This window comes from Dryobates pubescens, chromosome 27 (assembly GCF_014839835.1).
Source record: "Dryobates pubescens isolate bDryPub1 chromosome 27, bDryPub1.pri, whole genome shotgun sequence".
NCBI classification, from domain to species: domain Eukaryota; kingdom Metazoa; phylum Chordata; class Aves; order Piciformes; family Picidae; genus Dryobates; species Dryobates pubescens.
Window position 1 is genome coordinate 9,561,052 of NC_071638.1, and position 23,237 is coordinate 9,584,288.

The following is a 23,237-nucleotide window of genomic DNA, read 5'->3' on the forward strand; positions in this document are numbered from 1 at the left end:
CTACCTCGCTGGTGAGTCGAATTTGCTCATGGAGAGTCTGACAAATGCTTTTGGGAGTGTGCAGCTGAGAATGAGGGAGATTGGGACCTCCCTGTTTGTCAACAGTGAGCTCTTGTAGAATCATGCCCTGAGTGATTAGCCTGTGTTAGCTCAAAGGAGTTAGGGAATGCTGGTTTTAGAGCACTACCTCCTGCAGGGAACAGAATATTGCTTAAAACTAATCTTCAAACATAAAGGTGTAAATTACCCAACTGGAATGGTATTTGAGTACTTTGCAACATTGTCATCTCCTGGCTGTCCCAGATACTAGCACAGAACATCCAGGCTGAGGTTCTAATTGGTGCCAACTGGGATATCATTTTTGTATAACTGCTTACAAATCCAGTCTATCAAGGGAAGAAGATACTATAAGCTCAACTAGAATCCTTCCTTAAAATGAGTTTTTATCAGCATTTCACTGCAAGAACTTCTACCAAAGGTACCTTCTGCCAACTTCTTAAAAATGGAAGAAATACCTCAGTGCCTTACTTGGACTCGTGTGAAAGCTTCCCACAAAGTGACAACTGTTGATGAAATAATGAGCACAAATACTTATCCTTTTTAAAGAAACATTTTGGGTTTCTGTCAGCTTTCTCTAGTGTCTTTTTTCTCCTTGAAACTGATGTCTGAGCTGGCAAAATCTGAGAGAGGTAGAGATGAACTGCTGCACTGTGTGTAAGAAACTATGAATTCTTTGTGAATTCCTTGATGACATCAATGTTCTGCTGATTTTGGCATGTGTGCTAGGGGTTACAATGGATCATCTAGGTACAGTATTTTTCTGATGCTTGCTTGGATAAAATGGCTCTTCAGAAGGTTACTGAGGAGCAGGAATTTTAGAGGTGACTAAGCTACAGGTTCACCTTTCAACACACAGGTGACTTGGTTTGTGTGGACCAAAGGCTCTGTAGAGGACAGGCAAAATACAGCTGTAGAATCATTGAATTGTCAGGGTTGGAAGGGACCTCAAGGAGCATCCAGTTCCAACCCCCCTGCCATGGGCAGGGACACCTCACACTACAGCAGGTTGCTCACAGCCACATCCAGCCTGGCCTTAAACACCTCCAGGCACGAGGCTTCCACCACCTCCCTGGGCAACCTGTGCCAGTCTCTCACCACCCTCCTGGGGAACAACTTCTTCCTAACGTCCAGTCTCAATCTCCCCATTTCTAGTTCTGTTCCATTCCCCCCAGTCCTATCACTCCCTGACACCCTCAAAAGTCCCTCCCCAGCTTTCTTGTAGCCCCCTTCAGAGACTGGAAGGCCACAAGAAGGTCTCCTGGGAGCCTTCTCTTCTCCAGACTGCACAACCCCACCTCTCAGTCTGTCTCCATAGCAGAGCAGCTCCAGCCCTCTGCTCATCCTCGTGGCCCTTCTCTGGACACCTTCCAGCACCTCCAGATCCTTCCTGTAACAGGGGCTCCAGAACTGGTCGCAGTACTCCAGGTGTGGTCTCACCAGAGCGGAGCAGAGGGGGAGAATCGCCTCCCTTGACCTGCTGGCTGTGCTAGACGTGTCCTTGCCCTTCTTGTCAGCTCTCTTCTGGATTCTTACAGAGAACTAGGTGATGGCAGGCATGACATCTTTAGGCAGCTCAAGCTGTGCCACGCAGAGCAGGCAGTGACCAAAACTGTGACTTGGAGAGTCTTTAAGTCCTGCCATGTGAGGTGCTGTGGATCTGTTAAGTGTTTGATGGCAGTGTTGAAGATGGTAGTGGAGCACACACAGTGGACTGGAGCAAAAGAAGCTGCTTTTGTACAGTAGAGTACTTCTTAATCCAATGACCAGAAGTCAATGTAGTGTGTTCCTTTCCTCCTGTATCACATTAAGTATGGATCTGAGAGGGGTACTGGCTTGCTTTGCCCTGTAATGGCATGTGGAGAGGAGCAGTAACTCTGCTTGCAGATGGGGCTAGAGCAGTGCTTCTCAACTTCTGCTGGCTTCTTCTGCATCATGTGCCAAAACAGTAGAGTTAGTCTTTGATACTTAGAATCATAGAATCAATAAGGTTGGAAAAGACCACCTGATGTCATGAGGGGCTGCTGTCACCAGATAAAAAAATCTTTAAGGTGTCCTCTGATGAGGAAGCCTGTTCCAAGTTCTTCACCTAGCAGCCTTTGTTCTTTCATGAGGTATTGCCCTGTGTGGAGTCAGTTTAAATTCATATGGCAAGGATTTAAAAGCTAATTGGACTCAGAGCTCTGTTTGCTGATGCCCCAGGTCTCATGAGTGTGTGTCAGCTGGGGTCCTTCAGTGTTGACTAGATGTGGCTCCATGGTGCAAAACCAAGAGCAGTGGTGCTGTTGGTGGAACTGAGGAACCCTTTGAAACACTATAACTGTGTTGGCATGGTATTGCCTACCTGCTAATAAGCCTAATGAGCATCACTTATCTTGATCTGTCACATGGATTTTTGTCTGTGTGTGTGGTTATTTGTTTTATCCAGTAGAACTCGTGCAGGCACCTGTGCTTCTGCTTTGCATTGCTGGTACAGTCTTAGGAGTCCTCTACTTTTTCCCAGGTATTCCAAGATCTGACTAGAAAAATAAATATTGGCAAACTTGAAGCTGTATTAAGTTCTTGAGTAGTGGCTACAGACCTGCCTAAGCATCCTTGTGATTTGTATGACTGAGATCTGCTGAGTTAAATAGTGATCAGTGGAGGGGGGTTGCATTTGTCGTTATGACTGGTAGCCTAGAAACTGTATCATAGTAGTGTCATCATATCAGTCAGGGTTGGAAGGGACCACAAGGATCATCTGGTTCCAACCCCCTGCCATGGGCAGGGACACCCCACACTAGATCAGGCCAGAGCCTCATCTAGACTGGTCTTAAACACCCCATGCAGAGCTACAGGTCTGCTACAGGTCAGAGTGGCTGGAGAGCTGCCAGGCAGAGAGGGACCTGGGGGTGCTGATTGACAGCTGCCTAAACATGAGCCAGCAGTGTGCCCAGGTGGCCAAGAAGGCCAATGGCATCCTGGCCTGCATTAGGAATAGTGTGGCCAGCAGGAGCAGGGAGGTCATTCTGCCCTGTGCTCAACACTGGTTAGGCCAAACCTTGAGTCCTCTGTCCGGTTCTGGGCCCCTCAGTTTAGGAAGGATGTTGACTTGCTGGAAGGTGTCCAGAGAAGGGCAACAAAGTTGGTGAGGGGCTTGGAACACAAGCCCTATGAGGAGAGACTGAGGGAGCTGGGGAGCCTGGAGAAGAGGAGACTCAGAGGTGACCTTCTTGCTCTTGACAACTACCTGAAGGGAGGTTGTAGACTAGCAGAGGTTGGCCTCTTCCCCCAGGCAACCAGCACCAGAACAAGAGGACACAGTCTCAAGCTGCACCAGGGGAGGTTTAGGCTGGAGATTAGGAAGAAATTCTACACAGAGAATAATTGCCCATTGGAATGGGCTGCCTGGGGAGGTGGAGTCACCATCACTGGAGGTGTTCAGGAGGTGACTTGATGGGGTGCTTGGTGCCATGGTTTAGTTGATTAGGTGGTGTTGGATGATAGGTTGGACACGATGTCAAAGGTCTCTTCCAACCTGGTTTATTCTATTTTATTCTAACTTGAATGCCACATTTATGTAGGTGGAACAGCTGCATTGATAGCTTCTGAGAGAGAGGGAGTTTGGTGTTGAATTGAGGCCCTGAGCAGCCTCATCTAGCTGGGGATGTCTGTGCTGGCTGTGGGGAGGTTGGGCTACATGACCTTTTGGAGATCCTTTCCAGCCCAGACCATTCTGTGATTCTAGGAATCCTTTTTGAAGTTACTCTAACAGAGGCTCAGTGTGTGTTTGATTATCATCTCCTTTCTGTTTGGATAAAGTTTTGTTAGCTACACTAAAACATTTCATTTCTGTTATTTTAGCAGATTGTTTATCAAAGGTACAGCATGAATGCAGCCTTATTTAATTCCTAAGGAATTCCTCAAGTGCCCAGGCTTACTTGAATTTTGGCTTTAGGTATATTATGAGTTGATCTTATCATTGCAAAGGATTTATTTGAGACTTGGTGACCTTTGGTGCAAGTACTTTACCTTTTGGGGATCAGGGTGACATTTCTCTGTGCTGATTAATGGAGGAAAGAGGCTTTGGACAGATTGTTCCAAGTGATTCTGTGTTTTTGCTTACAGTTCAGAAACAATCAGGTTGGAAGAGACCCTGAGGATCACCAAGTCCAACCCAGAACCCTACTCTGCAAGGGTCACCCCTAAACCGTAGCCCCAAGCACCACATCCAAACCACCTTGAAACACAGCCAGGCTTGGTGCCTCCACCATTTCCCTGGGCAGCACATTCCAATCCCTGACCACTCTTGCCCTGAAAAAATGTTTCCTAATGTCCAGTCTAAAGCTACCCAGGGGCAGCTTGAGGCCATTCCCTCTTCTTCTGTCACTAATGACCTGTGAGAAGAAACCAGCAGCAGCCTCTCGTTAAGGTCCTTTCAGGTATTGGTAGACAGCCATGAGGTCTCCCTTCAGCCTCCTCTGATTCACACTAACCATCCCCAGCTCCTTCAGTTGCTCTCCATCAGATTTATTCTCCAGGCCCTTCACCAAAATGTGTATTATGGAAATTGCCCAACACTGAAATTTTTAGCATTGTCTATGCCTTGTGTGCTCCCTTGAGCTATTTCTTCATACTTTCAGCAGATTAGACAGCAAACTAGGCCCTGGATACATTGGGGTTTGTGCTGAATATATATTTCTGAAGTCAAAAACGAACTGAGCTGTTTATCAATGTGGTTATGTATGTGTGTGGACCACAGCCAACCCTTCCTAGGAAGGGAAATGGGAGAACTGCTTCCTTGTATTTTCTCTTGAGAAGGTAAAATGCATATGCATCACTGATGAGTGCAAAGCACACTACACTGTCTGTAGCAGTTTAAAATGCTAACAGGATTATCCTGGAGGTTTCTAAACATGGCTCTCTTGCTCTGCTTCGAAGCTAAGGCTGCCCTGAGAACCGCTGAGGTGTAACTTCTGGTATCCCTGGCAAAAGCTGTCTGACACCTGCAGGGTTGTGGGGCCTGGAGGCTGCAGGTTTCTCACATTGTTGCTAACTGAATAGCCAAAATGTGTATTAAAAATTCCAGCTTTAAGAGGGGACAGCAGTTTGATGCTTTCTGTAACAAGTTTGGCTCATTTGCTTTTGGGTAATCTCACTAGAACAATTTATTTGAAGACCCCTTGATCTTTCTGCTAACAGATTAGTCAGTATGTAGTACCACCATTGGTTAATTTGGTTTGTGTACTAAATGTAGCTTTGATTAACATGTATTCCACACTTCAGGTAAATTGATTAATGTTTAACCATTCAAAATGCCACTTTTGCTCTCAGCTTATTTCTTGTTACCATCCAGGTACAGGATTGTATAAGTTTTGTTGCATATTAAATGTCAATAATTCCTATGTCACACCATGTACCTTTTTTTTATCCATTCTTATCTCAGTGACTTGCACAAACCAGTTGTTTATTTGCAGAGAATCCCCTGAAAGCCCTGAATAACATCAGCATTGACAGCTTACAAAAAACACACTTGCACTTCTGACATTGCAAGGTCCTGCCTCGGGGTCAGGGCAATCCCAAACACTGATATAGGCTGGGCAGGGACTGGCTTGAGAGCAGCCCTGAGGAAAAGGCCTCGGGGGTGCTGTTGGAGAAGCTCAACAGGAGCCAGCAGTGAGCACTTGCAGCCCAGAGAGCCAAGCAGAGCCTGGGCTGCAGCAAGAGAAGTGTGGCCAGCAGGGCCAGGGAGGGGATTCTCCCCATCTGCTCCACTCTGCTGAGACTTCACCTGGAGCTCTGTGTCCAGTTCTGGAGCCTCTGTTCCAGGAAGGATCTGGAGGTGCTGGAAGGTGTCCAGAGAAGGATCATGAGGATGATCAGAGGGCTGGAGCTGCTCTGCTAGGGAGACACTGAGAAAGTTTGGGCTGTTCGTTCTGGAGAAGAGAAGGCTCCCAGGAGACCTAATTGTGGCCTTTCAGGATCTGAAGGGAGCCCCAAGAAAACTGGGGAGGGACTTCTGAGGGTGTCAGGGAGTGATAGGACTGGGGGGGATGGAGCAAAACTAGAAATGGGTAGATTGAGATTGGATGTTAGGAAGGAGTTGTTCCCCAAGAGTGTGGTGAGAGACTGGCACAGGTTGCCCAGGGAGGTGGTGGAAGCCTCATGCCTGGAGGTTTTTGCAGCCAGGCTGGATGTGGCTGTGAGCAACCTGCTGTAGTGTGAGGTGTCCCTGGCCATGGCAGGGGGGTTGGAACTGGCTGATCCTTGAGGTTCCTCCTACTTCTAACAATTCTCTGATTCTGTATAGTATAGAAAACTACTCCTGGCAAGTGCTAATTGAGTGAATCATTCCTAGGTGTGAAAATGTCTTACTGCCTCTTCTTGGTGTTGTGTTTTGGGGTTTGTGTGGTGGTTGTTTTTTTTTCCTACCTGTAGTCTTGGTTTCTGCTGTTAAAAATGCTCTTTGCTGTCAATAGTAACATGTAGTAGGAAAGAGAGCATGCAGAAGCTCTATCTTTGGGTTGCTTTAGTATTCTCTATCAATATGTTGGGGGGGGTTTTCCTTTGGTGGGATGCAAGATTATCATTGCTTTTATTAAATTCAATGTTACTGCTTCTATTCTGCTCAGCTTTGCCACTTCACTTGGCAAATTGGAAAGCACTGAGAACTTCTCCTATCTCCTCTTGAAGCAAAGGATTAAATGTCAGTTGATGACAAGATCACCAGCGTAGCCTGTAAGAGTTTACAGCACTGATAGCTGTGGTCAGGTTTGCTTCCTTCCAAGGCAGCTCAGTTGTTTTCTCCCAACAACTCAAACCTGTATTTAGGTGATAATCTGAAGCAGAGGGGAAGAAAGAAATGAGGCCTGGCACAATTGGTTTTAACAAAGCTGTTTGTTTATGTGAAGAGATCCTTCTAGTAAGTTTTCTTGGTGCCTTTGTGTTTGGCTCTATGATTAACTTGGTCAGGAATTCAAGGGTAACCAGCACATGGAGTATTTTCAGTTGAAAATGCCCCTGTGCTGAAAGCAGGTTATGTGCACTCCTGGAAACAATGTGTCTTCAATATGATATATCCTTTAATTTGACCCTGTCAGAAATACATATTGTAGGTGACACAGCCTTCTGCATCTCAGGGATGTGGAAAATGAGTAACTATCTTCTAGGATGGTAGCAATAAATACTGAGAATCATGGAATTGTCAGGGTTGGAAGGGACCTCAAGGAGCATCCAGTTCCAACCCCCCTGCCATGGGCAGGGACACCTCACACTACAGCAGGTTGCTCACAGCCACAGCCAGCCTGGCCTGAAAAACCTCCAGGCATGAGGCTTCCACCACCTCCCTGGGCAATCTGTGCCAGTCTCTCACCACCCTCATGGGGAACAACTTCTAACCCAGTCTGAATCTACCCATTTCTAGTTTTATTCCATTCCCCCCAGTCCTCTCATTCCCTGACACCCTCAAAAGTCCCTCCCCAGTTTTCTTGCAGCCCCCTTCAGATCCTAGAAGGACACAAGAAGGTGTCCTGGGAGCCTTCTCTTCTCCAGACTGAACAACCCCAACTCCCTCAGTCTGTCTCCATAGCAGAGCAGCTCCAGTCCCCTGCTCATCCTTGTGGCCCTTCTCTGGACACCTTCCAGCACCTCCAGATCCTTCTTGTATTAGGGGCTCCAGATCTGGACACAGTGCTCCAGGTGGGGTCTGAGCAGAGGGGGAGAATCCCCTCCCTGTCCCTGCTGGCCACACTTCTCTTGCTGCAGCCCAGGCTCTGCTTGGCTGTCTGGACTGCAAGTGCTCACTGCTGGCTCCTGTTGAGCTTCTCTCCACCAGCACCCCTAAGGCCTTTTCTTCAATGGTGCTGCATGTTTAGGGTATGAAAATTATCCTTACTCCTTCAAATGTTTGTTTTTAGTGAGTAAAATCTGTTTTTGTACATGCCAGGAGGCAGATGTGGAGAGTTCACGTGTCCATGTCCTACTGAGGATGGTGCATCAGCCACAAGGGTTGAAACAGTCTCAGAAAGCAGACTGTGAAAGCTCAGGGCCAGAAGAGCAAGAAAGCCGTTTGTGAAATGAGGGAGTCTGAAATGTGGCTCTGGAATTAACTCCTAAAGTCACTGACTACAGGACAAATAATGTGGGTTTCAATGGCATATAGCTGAAATGAGAATCTGTCACCCATGGTTTGTGCATACCTACCTACTGAAGCCCTCAGGGTTGAAGGCAGTTTGTGAATGTCTCCTCACAGGGCTGTGCTCAAGGCCTCTCCCCAGCCTCGTTGCCCTTCTCTGGACACGTTCAAGTGTCTCAATGTCCTTCTTAAACTGAGGGGCCCAGAACTGGACACAGGACCCAAGGTGTGGCCTAACCAGTGCAGTGTACAGGGGCAGAATGACTTCCCTGCTCCTGCTGGCCACATTATTCCTAATGCATCTGGGCACACTGCTGGCTCATGTTTAGGTGGCTGTCAATCAGCACCCCTCTCTGTTTGGCAGCTCTCTAGCCTCTCCCATGCAGTATCTTCACTATGTTGACAACCTATAGTAACATATAGTAATGGAACAGGTTGCCCAGGGAGGTGGTGGAAGCCTCATGCCTGGAGGTTTTTCAGGCCAGGCTGGATGTGGCTGTGAGCAAACTGCTGTAGTGTGAGGTGTCCCTGCCCATGGCAGGGGGTTGGAACTGAATGATCCCTGAGGTCCCTTCCAACCCTGACAATTCTGTGGTTTTATAATTAATATTGATAGCAATGTCAATATATTCAGCCAGCAGGAAAAAGAGGCAAAGGGGCAAATAGATCTGCTGCAGTATCAGTATTTGAGTCTTTGAAAGTCCTTTGATTGGATCCCTTCTAAAATAATTGGTAAGGGCTAGCATTCTTTTTTTCCTCTATGAGATCTCATTTTCTAGGGTTTTTGGGGTTGTTGGGTCTTGGGGTTTGTTTTTTTTGGCAGGCCATCCACATTTTTTTTGGCAAGTCTTCTTGAGGGTTTTTCCCTACTAATTGAAATAATGCCATTAATATTTTCTATGGTAGCTTAAATTAAGAGAGAATTCTTGGTGTAAGAATTTCAGGCATTTCTGTAGATAGATCTGCACATGGCTTTGAAAAAGGAGAGAAATAATTATTTGACAGTAATGTGCATGTAATGCTGGGTTAGGTGAGATACATTTTTTTCCCAGCAAAACCAGGAAATCAAGCGCATAGGGAGGTGGTTTTGTGCATCTAGTGTCTCTTGGAGTGTCTTAATCCATCACTGGGGATTGCTAACAGGAATGGTATTATCTCTGGTTATAGTAAATAACATGTTACAGCCCACTGCCAGCCTGGGCAGATGGGTGGAGTCCAGCTTGATGGCATTTAACAAGCCCAAGTGCCAGGTTCTACACATTGGCCACAGCAACCCCATGCAGTGCTGCAGGCTGGAGTCGGAGTGGCTGGAGAGCAGCCAGGCAGAGAAGGACCTGGGGGTACTGGTTAAGAGCAGCTGAACATGAGCCAACAGTGTGCCCAGGAGGCCAAGAAGGCCAAGGGCATCCTGGCCTGCATCAGGAATAGTGTGGCCAGCAGGAGCAGGGAAGTCATTCTGCCCTGTGCTCAGCACTGGTTAGGCCACTCCGAGTCCTGTGTCCAGTTCTGGGCTCCTCAAGAAGGTCATTGAGACACTTGAATGTGTCCAGAGAAGGGCAGTGAGGCTGGGGAGGGGTCTGGAGCACAGCCCTGTGAGGAGAGGCTGAGGGAGCTGGGGTTGTTTAGAAGAGGAGGCTCAGGGGAGTCCTTATTACTGTCTACAACTACTTGAAGGGAGGTTGTTGACAGGCAGAGGTTGGCCTCTTCTCCCAGGCCACCAGCACCAGAACAAGAGGACACAGTCTCAAGCTGCACCAGGGGAGGCTTAGGCTGGAGGTGAGGAGAAAGTTCTTCCCAGAAATAGAGATTTGCCATTGGAATGTGCTGCCTAGGGAGGTGGTGGAGGTGTTCAAAAAAGGCTTGGATGTGGCACTTGGAGCCATGGTTTCGTTGTCAGGAGGTGTTCGATATTAGGTTGGACTTGATGATCTCTCAGGTCCTTTCCAGCCTGCTTGATTCTATGATTCAATGATTTATCCTGGCAGGAGGTTAGAGGACAAGAATAATTGCATATGTACTTGAAACATGCTAGAACCATTTCAATATGTGTTCTCTTACATTCCTGATTAAGAACAAGGATTAAGCATTCATTAGTGTTCCAATAGTGGGAAGTCCCTCTGAAATCAGTTGTATAACACGTGGAATCATAGCGTTGTTAAGATTTAAGGGACCTCAAGGATTGTCTCGTTCCATCCACCCTTCCCTGGGCAGGGGCACCTCACACTAGAGCAGATTGCTCACATAGATTGTATCAGTTTCAGCAGCAATAGATTGTAGTGTTTGTAATGAATGCTGCCCTTAATTAAACTCACAGGTCTTACTATAGATTGCAAACTGGCGTGCCAGTGGAAACAAGGCAAACTTGCAGTCTGAAAATTGCATTGTGCTGATCCCATGCAGCCCCTGGTTTTTATCTACCTCTTGGAGCTGAGAGAAATTCTGAGCGAGCTGTTGCATATGACCAGGTGCTAATGTGCAATTGAATTAACAGCTAGAGAAGTTTGACTTCTGGAATGATTTGCCTCTTTGTGTCTGTGTTTGACAGCCCTGCAGCATACGGATTAAATAGTGGGTGCTCACTTTCAATAGTCTCTGCATGCCTTCCCCATGAGACTAGAATGGACATGAAACATTGCATCAGCCTCCAGGAGGGGTTTCTGCTTAGGAGAAGGTGTCTTGCCCACCTGCTTTTGCAAGAGCCTGGAAGGATTCTCATTTTCCACACAAGAAACTTCTCTGGACTAAAATTTTCTGCCCTGCAGTGGAGGAAACAGTTTGATGTTGAAATTTATGCCAGGATTGACTCATATTCCGGGGTGAGACAAATACAGGCCATAAACCTGAAACTGCTGAAACCTGCAAGAGCAATTAAGTACTCTGAAAGTGATTTGTTACTTCAAGTTATTGGATATGGCAGCTATGGTTTTAACAGCTTTGTGTGGACCAGCTCTCTGGGATTTTAAACTGTAGGCCATTCTTAACTGCAAATAACACACAGAGGTGCAGCATACACACAGCATTTACAAACAAGCTAAACATGACCATGAGCCAGCAATGTGTTCTTGTGGCCAGCAAGGCCAATGGCAAGCTGGGGTGGATTAGAAGGGCTGTGGCTACTCGGTTGAGAGAGGTTCTCCTCCCCCTCTGCTCTGCCCTGCTGAGGCCAAATCTGGAGTATTGTGTCCAGTTCTGGGCCCCTCAGTTCGGGAAGGACCTCGGGGAACTGCGTGAAAGATTCCAGCACAGAGACACAAAGATGATTTGATACTGTTAGCCTGGAGAAGAGGAGGCTCAGGGGTGGCCTCATTGCCCTCTACAACTACCTGAAAGGTGGTTGTAGCCAGGAAGGGGTTGGTCTCTTCTCCCAGGCAACCAGCACCAGAACAAGAGGACACAATCTCAAGCTGTGCCAGGGGAGGTTTAGACTTGATGAGGAGAAAGCTCTTCACTGAGCGAGTTGTTCGCCATTGGAATGTGCTGCCCAGGGAGGTGGTGGAGTCACCATCCCTGGAGGTGTTCAAGAGGAGATTGGATGTGGCACTTGGTGCCATGGTCTAGTCATGAGGTCTGTGGAGACAGGTTGGACTCGATGATCCTCGAGGTCTCTTCCAACCTTAGTTATACTGTGATACTGTGATTTAGGGGAGTGGAATCTTCCTTAGGAGAGCCTGAGGGAGCTGAGGGCTGTAGCTCAGAGAAAAGGAGCCTGAGGGGGAGGCCTCATTGCTGTTGATAAAGATGTGCAGGGTGAGTGCCCAGAGGCTGGAGCCAGGCTCTGCTGGGTGATGCCCAATGCCAGCACAAGGGGCAGTGGTGGAAGTTGAGGAATAGGAGGTTCCATGGAAGCATGAGGAAGAATTTATTTTTTTCCCTTGTGAGGGTGACAGAACCCTGGAAGAGGCTGCCCAGGGCAGGTTGGAGCCTCCCTCTGTGGAGATATTCAAGACCTGCTTGGGTGTGTTCCTGTGTGATCTGCTCTAGGTGATACTGCTCTGGCAGTGGGGCTGGACTGGATGAGCTTTCAAGGTCCCTTCCAGCCCTTAACACGCTGTGATTCTGTGAAAATAACACCAGTGTAGCAAAAATGGAATATTCCTAGTGCATATATCCTAATATATGCATGTTAAACTGTTCCATGTTTTACTCTTAAGCATGCTTTAAGAAAGTGAACTCTTGAATCTCAACCCTAGGCTTTGTCAGTACGCTGAGCTGCCCAGCTGACTGAAAAATGGAAGTTGTGAGTTGGCCCAATGAACCCTGGAAAGATTATACTTCACTTCATAATTGAGCAACATGTCATGTGTAATACTAGATTGCTGCCTGAAGTTGTGTTACAACACCAGAACTGTCCTGTTTCTTGCTGTGAGTGTTACAAGCAGCAATAGGCTTTCAACCCTCTATGTACTGTATTAATACACAGCAAATGTAAAATACATGCTGTTGTAATGATGGCTGCATGTCCAAGTGGAGTCCCTCAGGGATCAGTCCTGGACCAGTCTTGTTTAACACCTTTGCTGGTGTCATGGACAGTGGCATTGAGTGCACCCTCAGCAGGTTTGCTGATGACACCAAGCTGTGTGGTGCAGCTGACAGCTGGGGGAAGGGATCCATCCAGAGGGACTTGGACAGGCTGCAGAGCTGGGCCCATGGCAGCCTCATCAGGTTCAACAAGACCAAGTGCAAGGTCCTGCAGCTGGGGCAGGGCAATCCCAAATACTGATATAGGCTGGGCAGGGACTGGCTTGAGAGCAGCCCTGAAGAAAAGGCCTCGGGGGTGCTGTTGGAGGAGAAGCTCAACAGGAGCCAGCAGTGAGCACTTGTAGCCCAGAAAGCCAATCAGATCCTGGGCTGCAGCAAGAGAAGTGTGGCCAGCAGGGCCAGGGAGGGGATTTTCCCTCTCTGCTCCACTCTTGCTGAGACCACACCTGGAGCTCTGTGTCCAGTTCTGGAGCCTCTGTTCCAGGAAGGATCTGGAGGTGCTGGAAGGTGTCCAGAGAAGGGCCACGAAGATGAGCAGAGGGCTGGAGCTGCTCTGCTATGGATTCAGACTGAGAGAGTTGGGGCTGTTCAGTCTGGAGTGGAGAAGGCCCCCAGGAGACCTTCTTGTGGCCTTCCAGTGTCTGAATTGGGCTACAAGAAAGCTGGGGAGGGACTTTGAGGGTGTCAGGGAGTGATAGGACTGGGGGGAATGGAGCAAAACTAGAAATGGGTAGATTCAGATTGGATGTTAGGAAGGAGTTCTTCCCCATGAGGGTGGTGAGAGACTGGCACAGGTTGCCCAGGGAGGTGGTGGAAGCCTCATGCCTGGAGGTTTTTGCAGCCAGGCTGGATGTGGCTGTGAGCAACCTGCTGTAGTGTGAGGTGTCCCTGGCCATGGCAGGGGGCTTGGAACTGGCTGATCCTTGAGGTCCCTTCTACCCCTAACAATTCTATCATTCTATGATTCATGAAATAGCATATAATTGTAATTGCTAATATCTCCTGGCCTCATTTGTTGGTCATTCCTGTTGTCCTTGATCCTGGTAGTGTTCCCAAGCGCTCTTGAGTTTTAGGACACTGGCATCACTAATATTAGACGGTTAGGATGTTTCATTTAGTACCAAAACCTTGGATTAATGACTGTGATCAAATGTAAGATGCAGAAAAACACTCCTCTTCTGTTCCAGTGGTTGTAGCTGCCAGCTTCCCTTGAATCTGTAACATGGAAGTTGGAGCTTTTGTGTTCATTTCCTGTGTCTTATTGCTTATTTGTGCTGCATTCCTAATGAATGTGCAGAAGACACCTGTGACCTGATGGAAGTGAGAAGTGGTGCTCAAGGTTGCTTTAAATCCTTTGACTATATTTGTTTGTTAATCAACAGTGCTACGAGTGAAGTGTCAATGTCCTCTGCCCTAACAAAACCTTTCTTCTTGAGGGCAAAAATTATTGATACAGTCATTCAAAGTGTGGGGATTATCTGGTGGTGCTGAGCTTACTGGAGAGGGTCAGGGGGATGCTTCAGGTAGAAGTGGTAATTGTGGAGCTCAGCCTGTGAAGTGAGGGAGAAATTGAAAGAAACTGTGAAGACAAGGAGAGATTGAGTGTGATTCAACAAGGGCAAGTGTAGAGTCTTGCACCTGGGAAAGAACAGCCCCAGGTGTCGGTGCAGGTTGGGGACTGACCTGTTGGAGAGCAGTGAAGGGGAAAAGGACCTGGGGGTCCTAGTGGATGGGTTGTTGACCATGAGGCAGCAATGTGCTCTTGTGGCCATGAAGGCCAGTGCCATCCAGAGGTGAATTAGAAGGGCTGTAGTTAGTTGCTCAGAGCCACATCCAGCCTGGCCTTCAAAACCACCAGGGATGAGGCTTCCACCACCTCCCTGGGCAACCTGTGCCAGTCTCTCACCACCCCCATGGTGAAGAACTTCTTCCTAACATCCAATCTGAATCTCCCCATTCCTAGTTTTGCTCCATTCCTCCCAGTCCCATGAGTACCTGACACCCTCCAAAGTCCCTCACCAGGATGTGTCATGTAGGCATGCTGTTTCCAGGACAAGTTGGACCTACATAGTGTTGGTCTGTGTGGGAGCAGGCTGCTGTCAGTCTTTGCTGTCCAGACACACAAAGCATTTTTCTTTTGTGGCTTTTGTTTACTTCCTTTGAGATTTCATCTTTGTTCTTACTGCAGGAGCTAACCAGACTTTATATTATCATCCTCACTTTGTGTTGCTTCCTTTACATCTCATTAACCTAGTTTTAAAACCAAGGTTTATATGCTTGTACTTTCCAGCTGTTCTGGTTGGAGCCCATTGGCTAACTTCTGTCAAATTTGGCAGGGTCTGTGGAGAGTGGGAATGGGGTTGGGAGACAGAAGCAGTGCATGGGATGAAGGGAATCTTGGCTGTGAGATCCTGTGGCGCTCTTCTGCTTGCCCCAGCAGCTGCCTGGTGTGTGTGCTCTCCAGACGCAGCAGTCAGTAAGCGCTTGGAAGGAGCTTTAGTTGACCTGTGGTTTGACTAAATGGCAACTGAAGGTCTAGCTGAGCCTCACAACTGTGAAGGTGGAGAGCAGGGATGAGAAGATAAATGCCAAGAACCAAGAAAAAGGATTGTAGCAGACATGGGAGAGGAAGGCCTGTGGCTGTCTAGCCTCCATGCAGGGACTGGGACAGAAGGCATGGTGTGAGTTTTTGGCTTGGAGTCACTGTAAAATCAGTGGAACTCTTGTTGCTTAAATCTTGCATGTATGCTGCCTTTTCCTTCCTGGTGACTTTCAGGCTGAGGTCTAGAAGAGCAGACTTTTTGGAGGCTGTTGCTTTAAGTTTATCATGCTGTTCTGACAAGCTTTCCTTTTGGGGTTGAGATGTCAGCCTCCAACAACAGAGGCGCTTCTGGCACTTGATAAATATTGCTTTCAGAAGTGACTGCAAAGATAGCACAACGACAAGGAGAGTAGGAATGGAAAAACATGGAGATAAAACTTCTTTTATGAGATTTGTCTCTTGGCTTTCTGACTTCAGGTACCTGCTGATTGTCTGAGGTGTCTTTCATAGGGGAAGTGCTGAGACTGATACAGGCTGTCAAACACCTTCCTGCAGGGCTAGTGAGGGGGAGAAGGGGACAAGGAGAAGTGGGATGTCTTTCATATGTGTTCTTCAGCAATAGGATCAATTGTGTTTGCTTTTCACAGAATCAACCAGGTTGGACAAGACCTCAGAGATCACCAAGTCCAACCTATTACCTAATACCAAACACCTCCTGACTAACTAAACCATGGCTCCAAGTGCCACATGCAATCCCTTTTTGAACACCTCCAGGGATGGGGACTCCACCACCACCCTGGGCAGCACATTCCAATGGCCAATAACTATTTCTATGAAGAACTCCTTCCTAACATCCAGCCTAAACTTCCCCTGGTGCAGCTTGAGACTGTGTCTTCTTGTTCTGGTGCTGGTTGCCAGAGAGAAGAGACCAACCCTTTCCTGTCTACAACCCCCCTTCAGGTAGTTGTAGAGGGCAATGAGGTCTTCCCTGAGCCTCCTCTTCTCCAGGCTAAGCAACCCCAGCTCCCTCAGCCCCTCCTCTCCCCAGCCTCATTGCCCTTCTCTGGACATACTCAAGTATCTCAATGTCCTCCTTCAATTTTCTTCATCTTAAGACAGGTAGTAACCATCTTGGAAGCCACTATAAAATATTTGGGGTGCAAGGTTCATTCAGGAGGAGACTTGATGGGGTGCTTGGTGCCATGGTTTAGTTGTTTAGGTGGGTTGGATTGGTTGATGGGTTGGACGCGATGATCTTGAAGGTCTGTTCTCTTCTGTTCTCTTCTGTTCTCTTCTGTTCTCTTCTGTTCTCTTCTGTTCTCTTCTGTTCTCTTCTGTTCTCTTCTGTTCTCTTCTGTTCTCTTCTGTTCTCTTCTGTTCTCTTCTGTTCTCTTCTGTTCTCTTCTGTTCTCTTCTGTTCTCTTCTGTTCTCTTCTGTTCTCTTCTGTTCTCTTCTGTTCTCTTCTGTTCTCTTCTGTTCTCTTCTGTTCTCTTCTGTTCTCTTCTGTTCTCTTCTGTTCTCTTCTGTTCTCTTCTGTTCTCTTCTGTTCTCTTGTGTTTGTTTCAAGAAGCTCAAAGGGTGGTTGTGCCTTTTAAACTAGACAAGTCTCTTCTGTTTGATCAGCTTCTGTGGCTTCCACTGTGCCAGAAGACAGTTGTTAGAGCTGTTCAGAATCACTTCTGAGGAACATTACTGACATGTCCCAAGTATGATCTCCAGTCATGGCAGAACTCTGCTGTGTGCAGATGCAAGTAGATCCTTGTATTATCTGAATTCTCCTGTCCTCCTAATACATATCTAAAACGAATCCCACAGATTGTTGACCTTTGTTTGTCGTCAATACGCAATCCCCAGTAAGACTCCAAGTGTCTTTGAGCCCTCCTGCTTCTTGCCATGTATGGCACAATAAACTGCCCAAATTTGGTCAAATATTTTTAGCCACTTAGTCATATGTCTTTTAATGTGCTGCATATGTAAGCTTTTGATTCACTTAGCAACGGTATTTTTTCTGTCTCTTGCCAGTTTTCTCTTATGTACACTCAAAAAATGGGCAAGGATTGTGCTGTATGAACAACCAGATGGTCTTCTAATAGGGCTCATCAGCTTTTAAGATATCTTTATTCCACAGAGTATGGATGTATGGAGGATTTTAAGGTACTCATGTGGGCCATATATTGAAATATGAAGTGGTGATCAGGCCTTCTTGTTTTAGAAGTGCTGATCAACTTGAAGATATCAAAGTATAGTATCATAGTATCAGTCAGGATTGGAAGGGACCACAAGGATCATTTGGTTCCAATCCCCCTGCCATGGGCAGGGACACCCCACACTAGATCAGCCTGGCCAGAGCCTTATCCAGCCTGGGCTTAAACACCTCCAGGGACAGGGCCTCAATCACCTCCCTGGACAACCCATGCCAGGGCTTCACCACTCTCATGGTGAAGAACTTCCTTCTCTTGTCCAGCCTGAATCTCCCCACCTGCAGCTTCATTCCATTCCCCCTAGTCCTATCACTACCTGATCTCCTGAGAAGTCCCTCCCCAGCCTTCTTGTAGCCCCCTTCAGATACTGGAAGGCCACAATGAGGTCACCTGGGAGCCTTCTCTTCTCCAGACTGCACAGCCCCAACTCCTTCAGTCTGTCCTCATAGGAGAGCAGCTCCAGCCCTCTGATCATCCTCGTGGCCCTTCTCTGGACACCTTCCAGCACCTCCAGATCCCTCTTGTAATAGGGGCTTCAGAACTGGAGGCAGTAGTGCAGGTGGGGTCTCACCAGAGCTGAGTAGAGGGGGAGAATCCCCTCCCTTGACCTGCTGGCCACACTTCTCTTGCTGCAGCCCAGGCTCTGATTGGCTTTCTGGGCTGCAAGTGCACACTGAGAGCTCATGTTGAGCTTCTCCACCACCAGCACCCCCAAGTCTCTCTCCTCAGGGCTGCTTTCCAGCCAGTCCCTGCCCAGCCTGGATTTGTGCCTGGGATTGCCTCGACCCAGCTGCAGGACCCTGCATTTGGTCTTGTTGAACCTCATGAGGTTGGCTTGTGCCCACCTCTCCAGCCTGTCCAGGTCCCTCTGGATGGCATCCCTTCCCTCCAGCATGTCTGCTGCACCTCGCAGCTTGGTGTTGTCAGCAAACTTGCTGAGGGTGCACTCAGTGCCACTGTCCATGGCACCCACAAAGATATCTATCTTTATTTCACAGATGATGAATTTATAGAGGATTTTAAGGTTCTCAAGTGTGCCACCCATTGAAATGAAATATTAAAAGATGTGTATTTTAAAATGCTTAGGCAATTCCAGAGTTTACTGATAAATTGATTCTCCTTATAATGAACTGGTGTATGTTAGGATATAGATAGGATAGCAATTGTCAGGCAAATTCAGTATCCTGAAAATCTGGCTGGATGGCATATGTAAAGCATGGCTGGGTTAATGTTACTGTTTAGTCAGGCTCACAGAGCACTGGAGCAGGCTCCCCAGAGAGGTGGTGGAGTCTCCTCTGGAGACTTTCCAGAGCTACCTGGGTGCATTCCTGTGTGACCTGCACTGGACTCTACTCCTGTGTTCTGGCAGGGGGGTTGGACTCAGTGATCTCCAGAGGTGCCTGTGTGATGCTTTGCATTGTTCCTTTTCCTTTCAGTGAGAACATGCTTTGCAGAAAGAGGCCTTTCTTTTCTTCCAGAGGTTGTTCTCAGCATAGCAGCATTGCACACTGATCACAGTGTCACCAGGGTTGGAAGAGACCTCAAAGATCATAGAGTCCAACCTGTCACCACAGACCTCATGACTAGACCATGGCACCAAGTGCCACATCCAATCCCCTCTTGAACACCTCCAGGGATGGTGACTCCACCACCTCCCTGGGCAGCACATTCCAATGACGAACGACTCTCTCAGTGAAGAACTTTCTCCTCACCTCCAGCCTAAACTTCCCCTGGCACAGCTTGAGACTGTGTCCTCTTGTTCTGGTGGTGGTTGCCTGGGAGAAGAGACCAACCCCTTCCTGGCTACAACCACCCTTCAGGTAGTTGTAGAGAGCAGGAAGGTCTCCCCTGAGCCTTCTCTTCTCCAGGCTAAACAATCCCAGCTCCCTCAGCCTCTCCTCACAGGGCTGTGCTCCAGACCCCTCCCCAGCCTCATTGCCCTTCTCTGGACACGTTCAAGTGTCTCAATGTCCTTCTTCAACTGAGGGGCCCAGAACTGGACACAGGACTCAAGGTGTGGCCTAACCAATGCAGAGTCCAGGGGCACAATGACTTCCCTGCTCCTGCTGGCCACACTATTCTTGATGCAGGCCAGGATGCCATTGGCCTTCTTGGCCAGCTGGGCACACTGCTGGCTCATGTTTAGGTGGCTGTCAATCAGCACCCCCAGGTCCCTCTCTGTTTGGCAGCTCTCCAGCCACTCTGACCCCAACCTGTAGCTCTGCATGGGGTTGTTGTGGCCATAGTGCAGCACCTGGCACTTGGATTTGTTGAATGCCATCCTGTTGGACTCTGCCCATCTGTCCAGTCGGTCGAGGTCCCTCTGCAGAACCCTTCTGCCCTCTAACTGATCAACATCTGCTCCCAACTTGGGGTCATCTCCAAATTTGCTGATGACTGACTCAATCCCCTCATCCAGATCATCAGTGAAGATAATGATGATGATCAGTGGAACACAGTGAAGACAATATGCCTGAGGAAATTGTAATCTTTATTGTTAGAGGATGTTCATCCATTATTTTGTTCAAAGAATTGCTGATTTTTAGGGATGGGTATGACTAAAAGGATAATTTATTTTTCTTCAAAAGAAATCTTTTAGGAAGATGGTTTTCAAGAAAACCTGGTAAGGTAGGAAGGCCTTGGAATGTTTTCACTCCAGAATATGCTTTTCAGTTAAAAAAAACCCTGCAAAGCAAACAATGCAAACAGTGCGCTGCAGTCTCAGGGCAGCCCCGCTGCAAGTCTGTAGATGAGCAAGCCCAGATGAGAGTCGTTGTTAAAGCAGTTCTCTCTTGCGTTCTAAACAAAGCCTGAAGTTTGTACCTAAGTGGAGCAGATGGGGTCAGAGAGCGATAACTTGTTGCTATTTTTGTTTGGCCGGCTAAAGGGAGCAGCAGCACAGATCCCTCGCGGTGTAGCTGTTGCCTCAGCGCTACAGAGCAGAGGAGTACTTGAGTCCTGTGTCCAGTTGTGGGCCCCTCGGTTTAGGAAGGAGGCTGACTTGCTGGAATGTGTCCAGAGAAGGGCAACAAAGCTGGGGAGGGGCTTGGAACACAAGCCCTAGGAGGAGAGGTTGAGGGAGCTGGGGTTGCTTAGCCTGGAGAGGAGGAGACTCAGGGGTGACCTTCTTGCTCTCTACAACTACCTGAAGGGAGGTTGTAGACAGGCAGAGGTTGGTCTTTTCTCCCAGGCAGCCAGCACCAGAACAGGAGGACACAGTCTCAGGCTGTACCAGGGGAGGTTTAGGCTGGATGTTAGGAGGAAGTTCTACACAGAGAGAGTGATTGCCCATTGGAATGGGCTGCTCAGGGAGGTAGTGGAGTCACCATCCCTGGAGGTGACTTGCTAGGGTGCTTGGTGCCATGGTTTAGTTGATTGGGTGGTGTTGGATGGTAGGTTGGATGTGATGATCTTGAAGGTCTCTTCTAACCTGGTTTATTCTATTCTAAAGTTTCTGAATTAATTTTGGAAGGCCCAATTGCTTAAATAAGGCAATCTGCCATAATGAAGCAGTATGCATTTTTTAGTCCATATTGCTGTAGGAGTTGTCTGAAAAGGCAAATGTATGCCACAGCTGCAGGCATAATGCTCTGGAAGGATTTAGGACCCAAACAGTGAAAGTTTGTATTTCAGCCCTCTGCTTTTGTAGCATTGTTGATTTATTAAGCCCAAAAATGAATGCCAGTCTTGTGGGATCTAGCTGTTTTGAGCCCTTGCTGTCCTGAAAGGCAGAGGGACTTTTCTCTCTGTTGCTCTGCCCTTTTAAGGGCAGCAGTATGGAAGTTGGCAAGAAAACTCCCTGAGCACCCTTGTGAGAAAACTAGTCAAAGGCAGGGAAGAAAAGCAAAACAGGAGCCAGACAAGATGGAGACCTGCAGTAGTTCTACATCTGGGCAGTGCTGTTTGGTTGCTGATTAAGAGCTGTGCACAAATTGTAACACTTTTGCAACGTGCCAGGTGGATAAGTTAAGTTTGTAAGCAGCAGTGATTACTAGGCTCTTCAAAGGCTTATGGTGATACAGAATATGCTGCAGGGGAAAGCAGCAGGGGGATGTTCAAATGTAATGTAGCATCCCCTTCTTTCTCCCCCTGTTCCTTGGTCTAAACTGCATGCTAGTGAAAATCACATTATGGTATTGTTTTCCTAACTGCTTCCCATCTCTTGGTCACAACAGCTCTGCTTGGTGGTGTGGCTGTTTATTGGACTGCAATATCCACTCGAGTGACTCAGCCAGGTCCAGGATGGAGCTGAGGGCCTGGGGGCTTTATAAAGGGAACCACTGTGTACCAGAGAGCAGGGTTGTGGGGGGGTGTGTTGTAAATGGCTTCTCCGAAAGCCAGCCCAAATTTACCTGAGGAAATCATATTTGTTGGTTCTGCTAAACTCTGTTTGAATCTGTTTACTTAAGGACTTTCTGCAAATCTCTAACAGCTGCTGCTTTTCTCTCAAAATTCTTCCTGTCCTGCAGTCAAACTCCAACAAAACCCTGTGCCCTGCTCAGACCTGAGGATCCATTCCCCAAAAGCGTTGCCTGAAGATACACGGTGTTGTAGAACAGCTTTGACCTGAACTTACTTCTTGAATCTCTTTCTTTGTAGGCTTGTATAGATGATAACGTAGATATGGTGAAATTTCTGGTGGAAAATGGAGCAAATATTAACCAACCAGATAATGAAGGCTGGATACCTCTACATGCAGCTGCTTCCTGTGGATATCTTGATATAGCAGAGTAAGCCTTTTTGTTTTTCTCCTCTTATTTTTGAAATACATGTGTTTTGCTAATACATTGGCAGAGGGGGCTCTAGAAGCAGATGGCATTCTTCAGTTGTCTTTTGTGGTTGCCCCTGAGCATGCAGTGAGAGAGAATGGTTTTGTATGTCGTGTATTGGGTGTGAACTGTTGATGCTTTGCCTTATCTCTTCCTGATTTTCTCCTGTTGTAGCTTAGGTAGCTGTAAGATGTAAACATTTGAGACTGTTCATGACTGTCCAATGATTTATCTTTCTTTTAATTATTTTATTCTGTAGGGGGGCATCTGATAAATGTTTATCAATAGCTGAGGGCTGGGGGTCGAGAGGGAGGGGATAGGTTCTGCTCGCTTGCACCCTGGGATAGGACAAGGGGCAATGGATATAAACTCCAGCACAGGAGGTTCCACCTCAACATGAGGAGGAACTTCTCCACTGTGAAGGTCACAGAGCACTGGAACAGGCTGCCCAGAGAGATTATGGAGTCTCCTTTAGAGACTTCCAAGCCCCATCTGGATGCGTTCCTGTGTGACCTGTGCTGGATTCTCTGCTCCTGCTCTGGCAGGGGGATTGGACTTGATGATCTCTGGAGGTCCCTTCCAACCCCTAACATCCTGAGAGCCTGTGATAAAAATTTTGCTATGGGGAGTGGTGCACAGGGAGAAGAAATTTGCATTTTATTAGCAGACTGAAACATTAGAATGGGATAAGTTTATGTATAGGAGATTCATTTTGTGATTTTTTTTTTTTGTGTGGTCTTGAAACCTCTCTTTTTCAGGTGTGGTATGAAGTGGTGACTCTCACTAAATCTTTTGGCCATGGAGCAAAATCTTACAGTCAAATGCCTGTTATGGTATCAACTAAAGCTTCCTCAGTACCAAATTCCAGTAGTAGTTTTCTTGTTTTTCTTGAAGCCTGTTGAGGGCCCCTGAGGAAGATATGTTCAAATCCATTTCTTGTCCAGAGGTTGTCTATTTTGATGGGAAATAATGATTGCTTTGAGAAACTGTGTAACATATGTTGTTGAGCATGCTGCTCTGCAGTAAAGAAGGCAACAAGAGTAGTAATTCTAAAGACCCTTTGGGTAAACACAGA

The 23,237-nt window shown here is 47.5% G+C and overlaps 1 protein-coding gene across 1 annotated transcript in view; it reads left to right on the forward strand.

Annotated features, from left to right (window-relative positions):
* The window catches only part of PPP1R12A (protein phosphatase 1 regulatory subunit 12A), a 152,420-nt gene that overhangs the window by 38,322 nt on the left and 90,861 nt on the right, over nt 1-23,237 (forward strand). Inside the window, exon 2 of the mRNA XM_054173838.1 lies at nt 21,993-22,123. Coding sequence (XP_054029813.1) covers nt 21,993-22,123 — 131 coding nt within the window. The remainder of the gene's footprint in view (nt 1-21,992; nt 22,124-23,237) is intronic.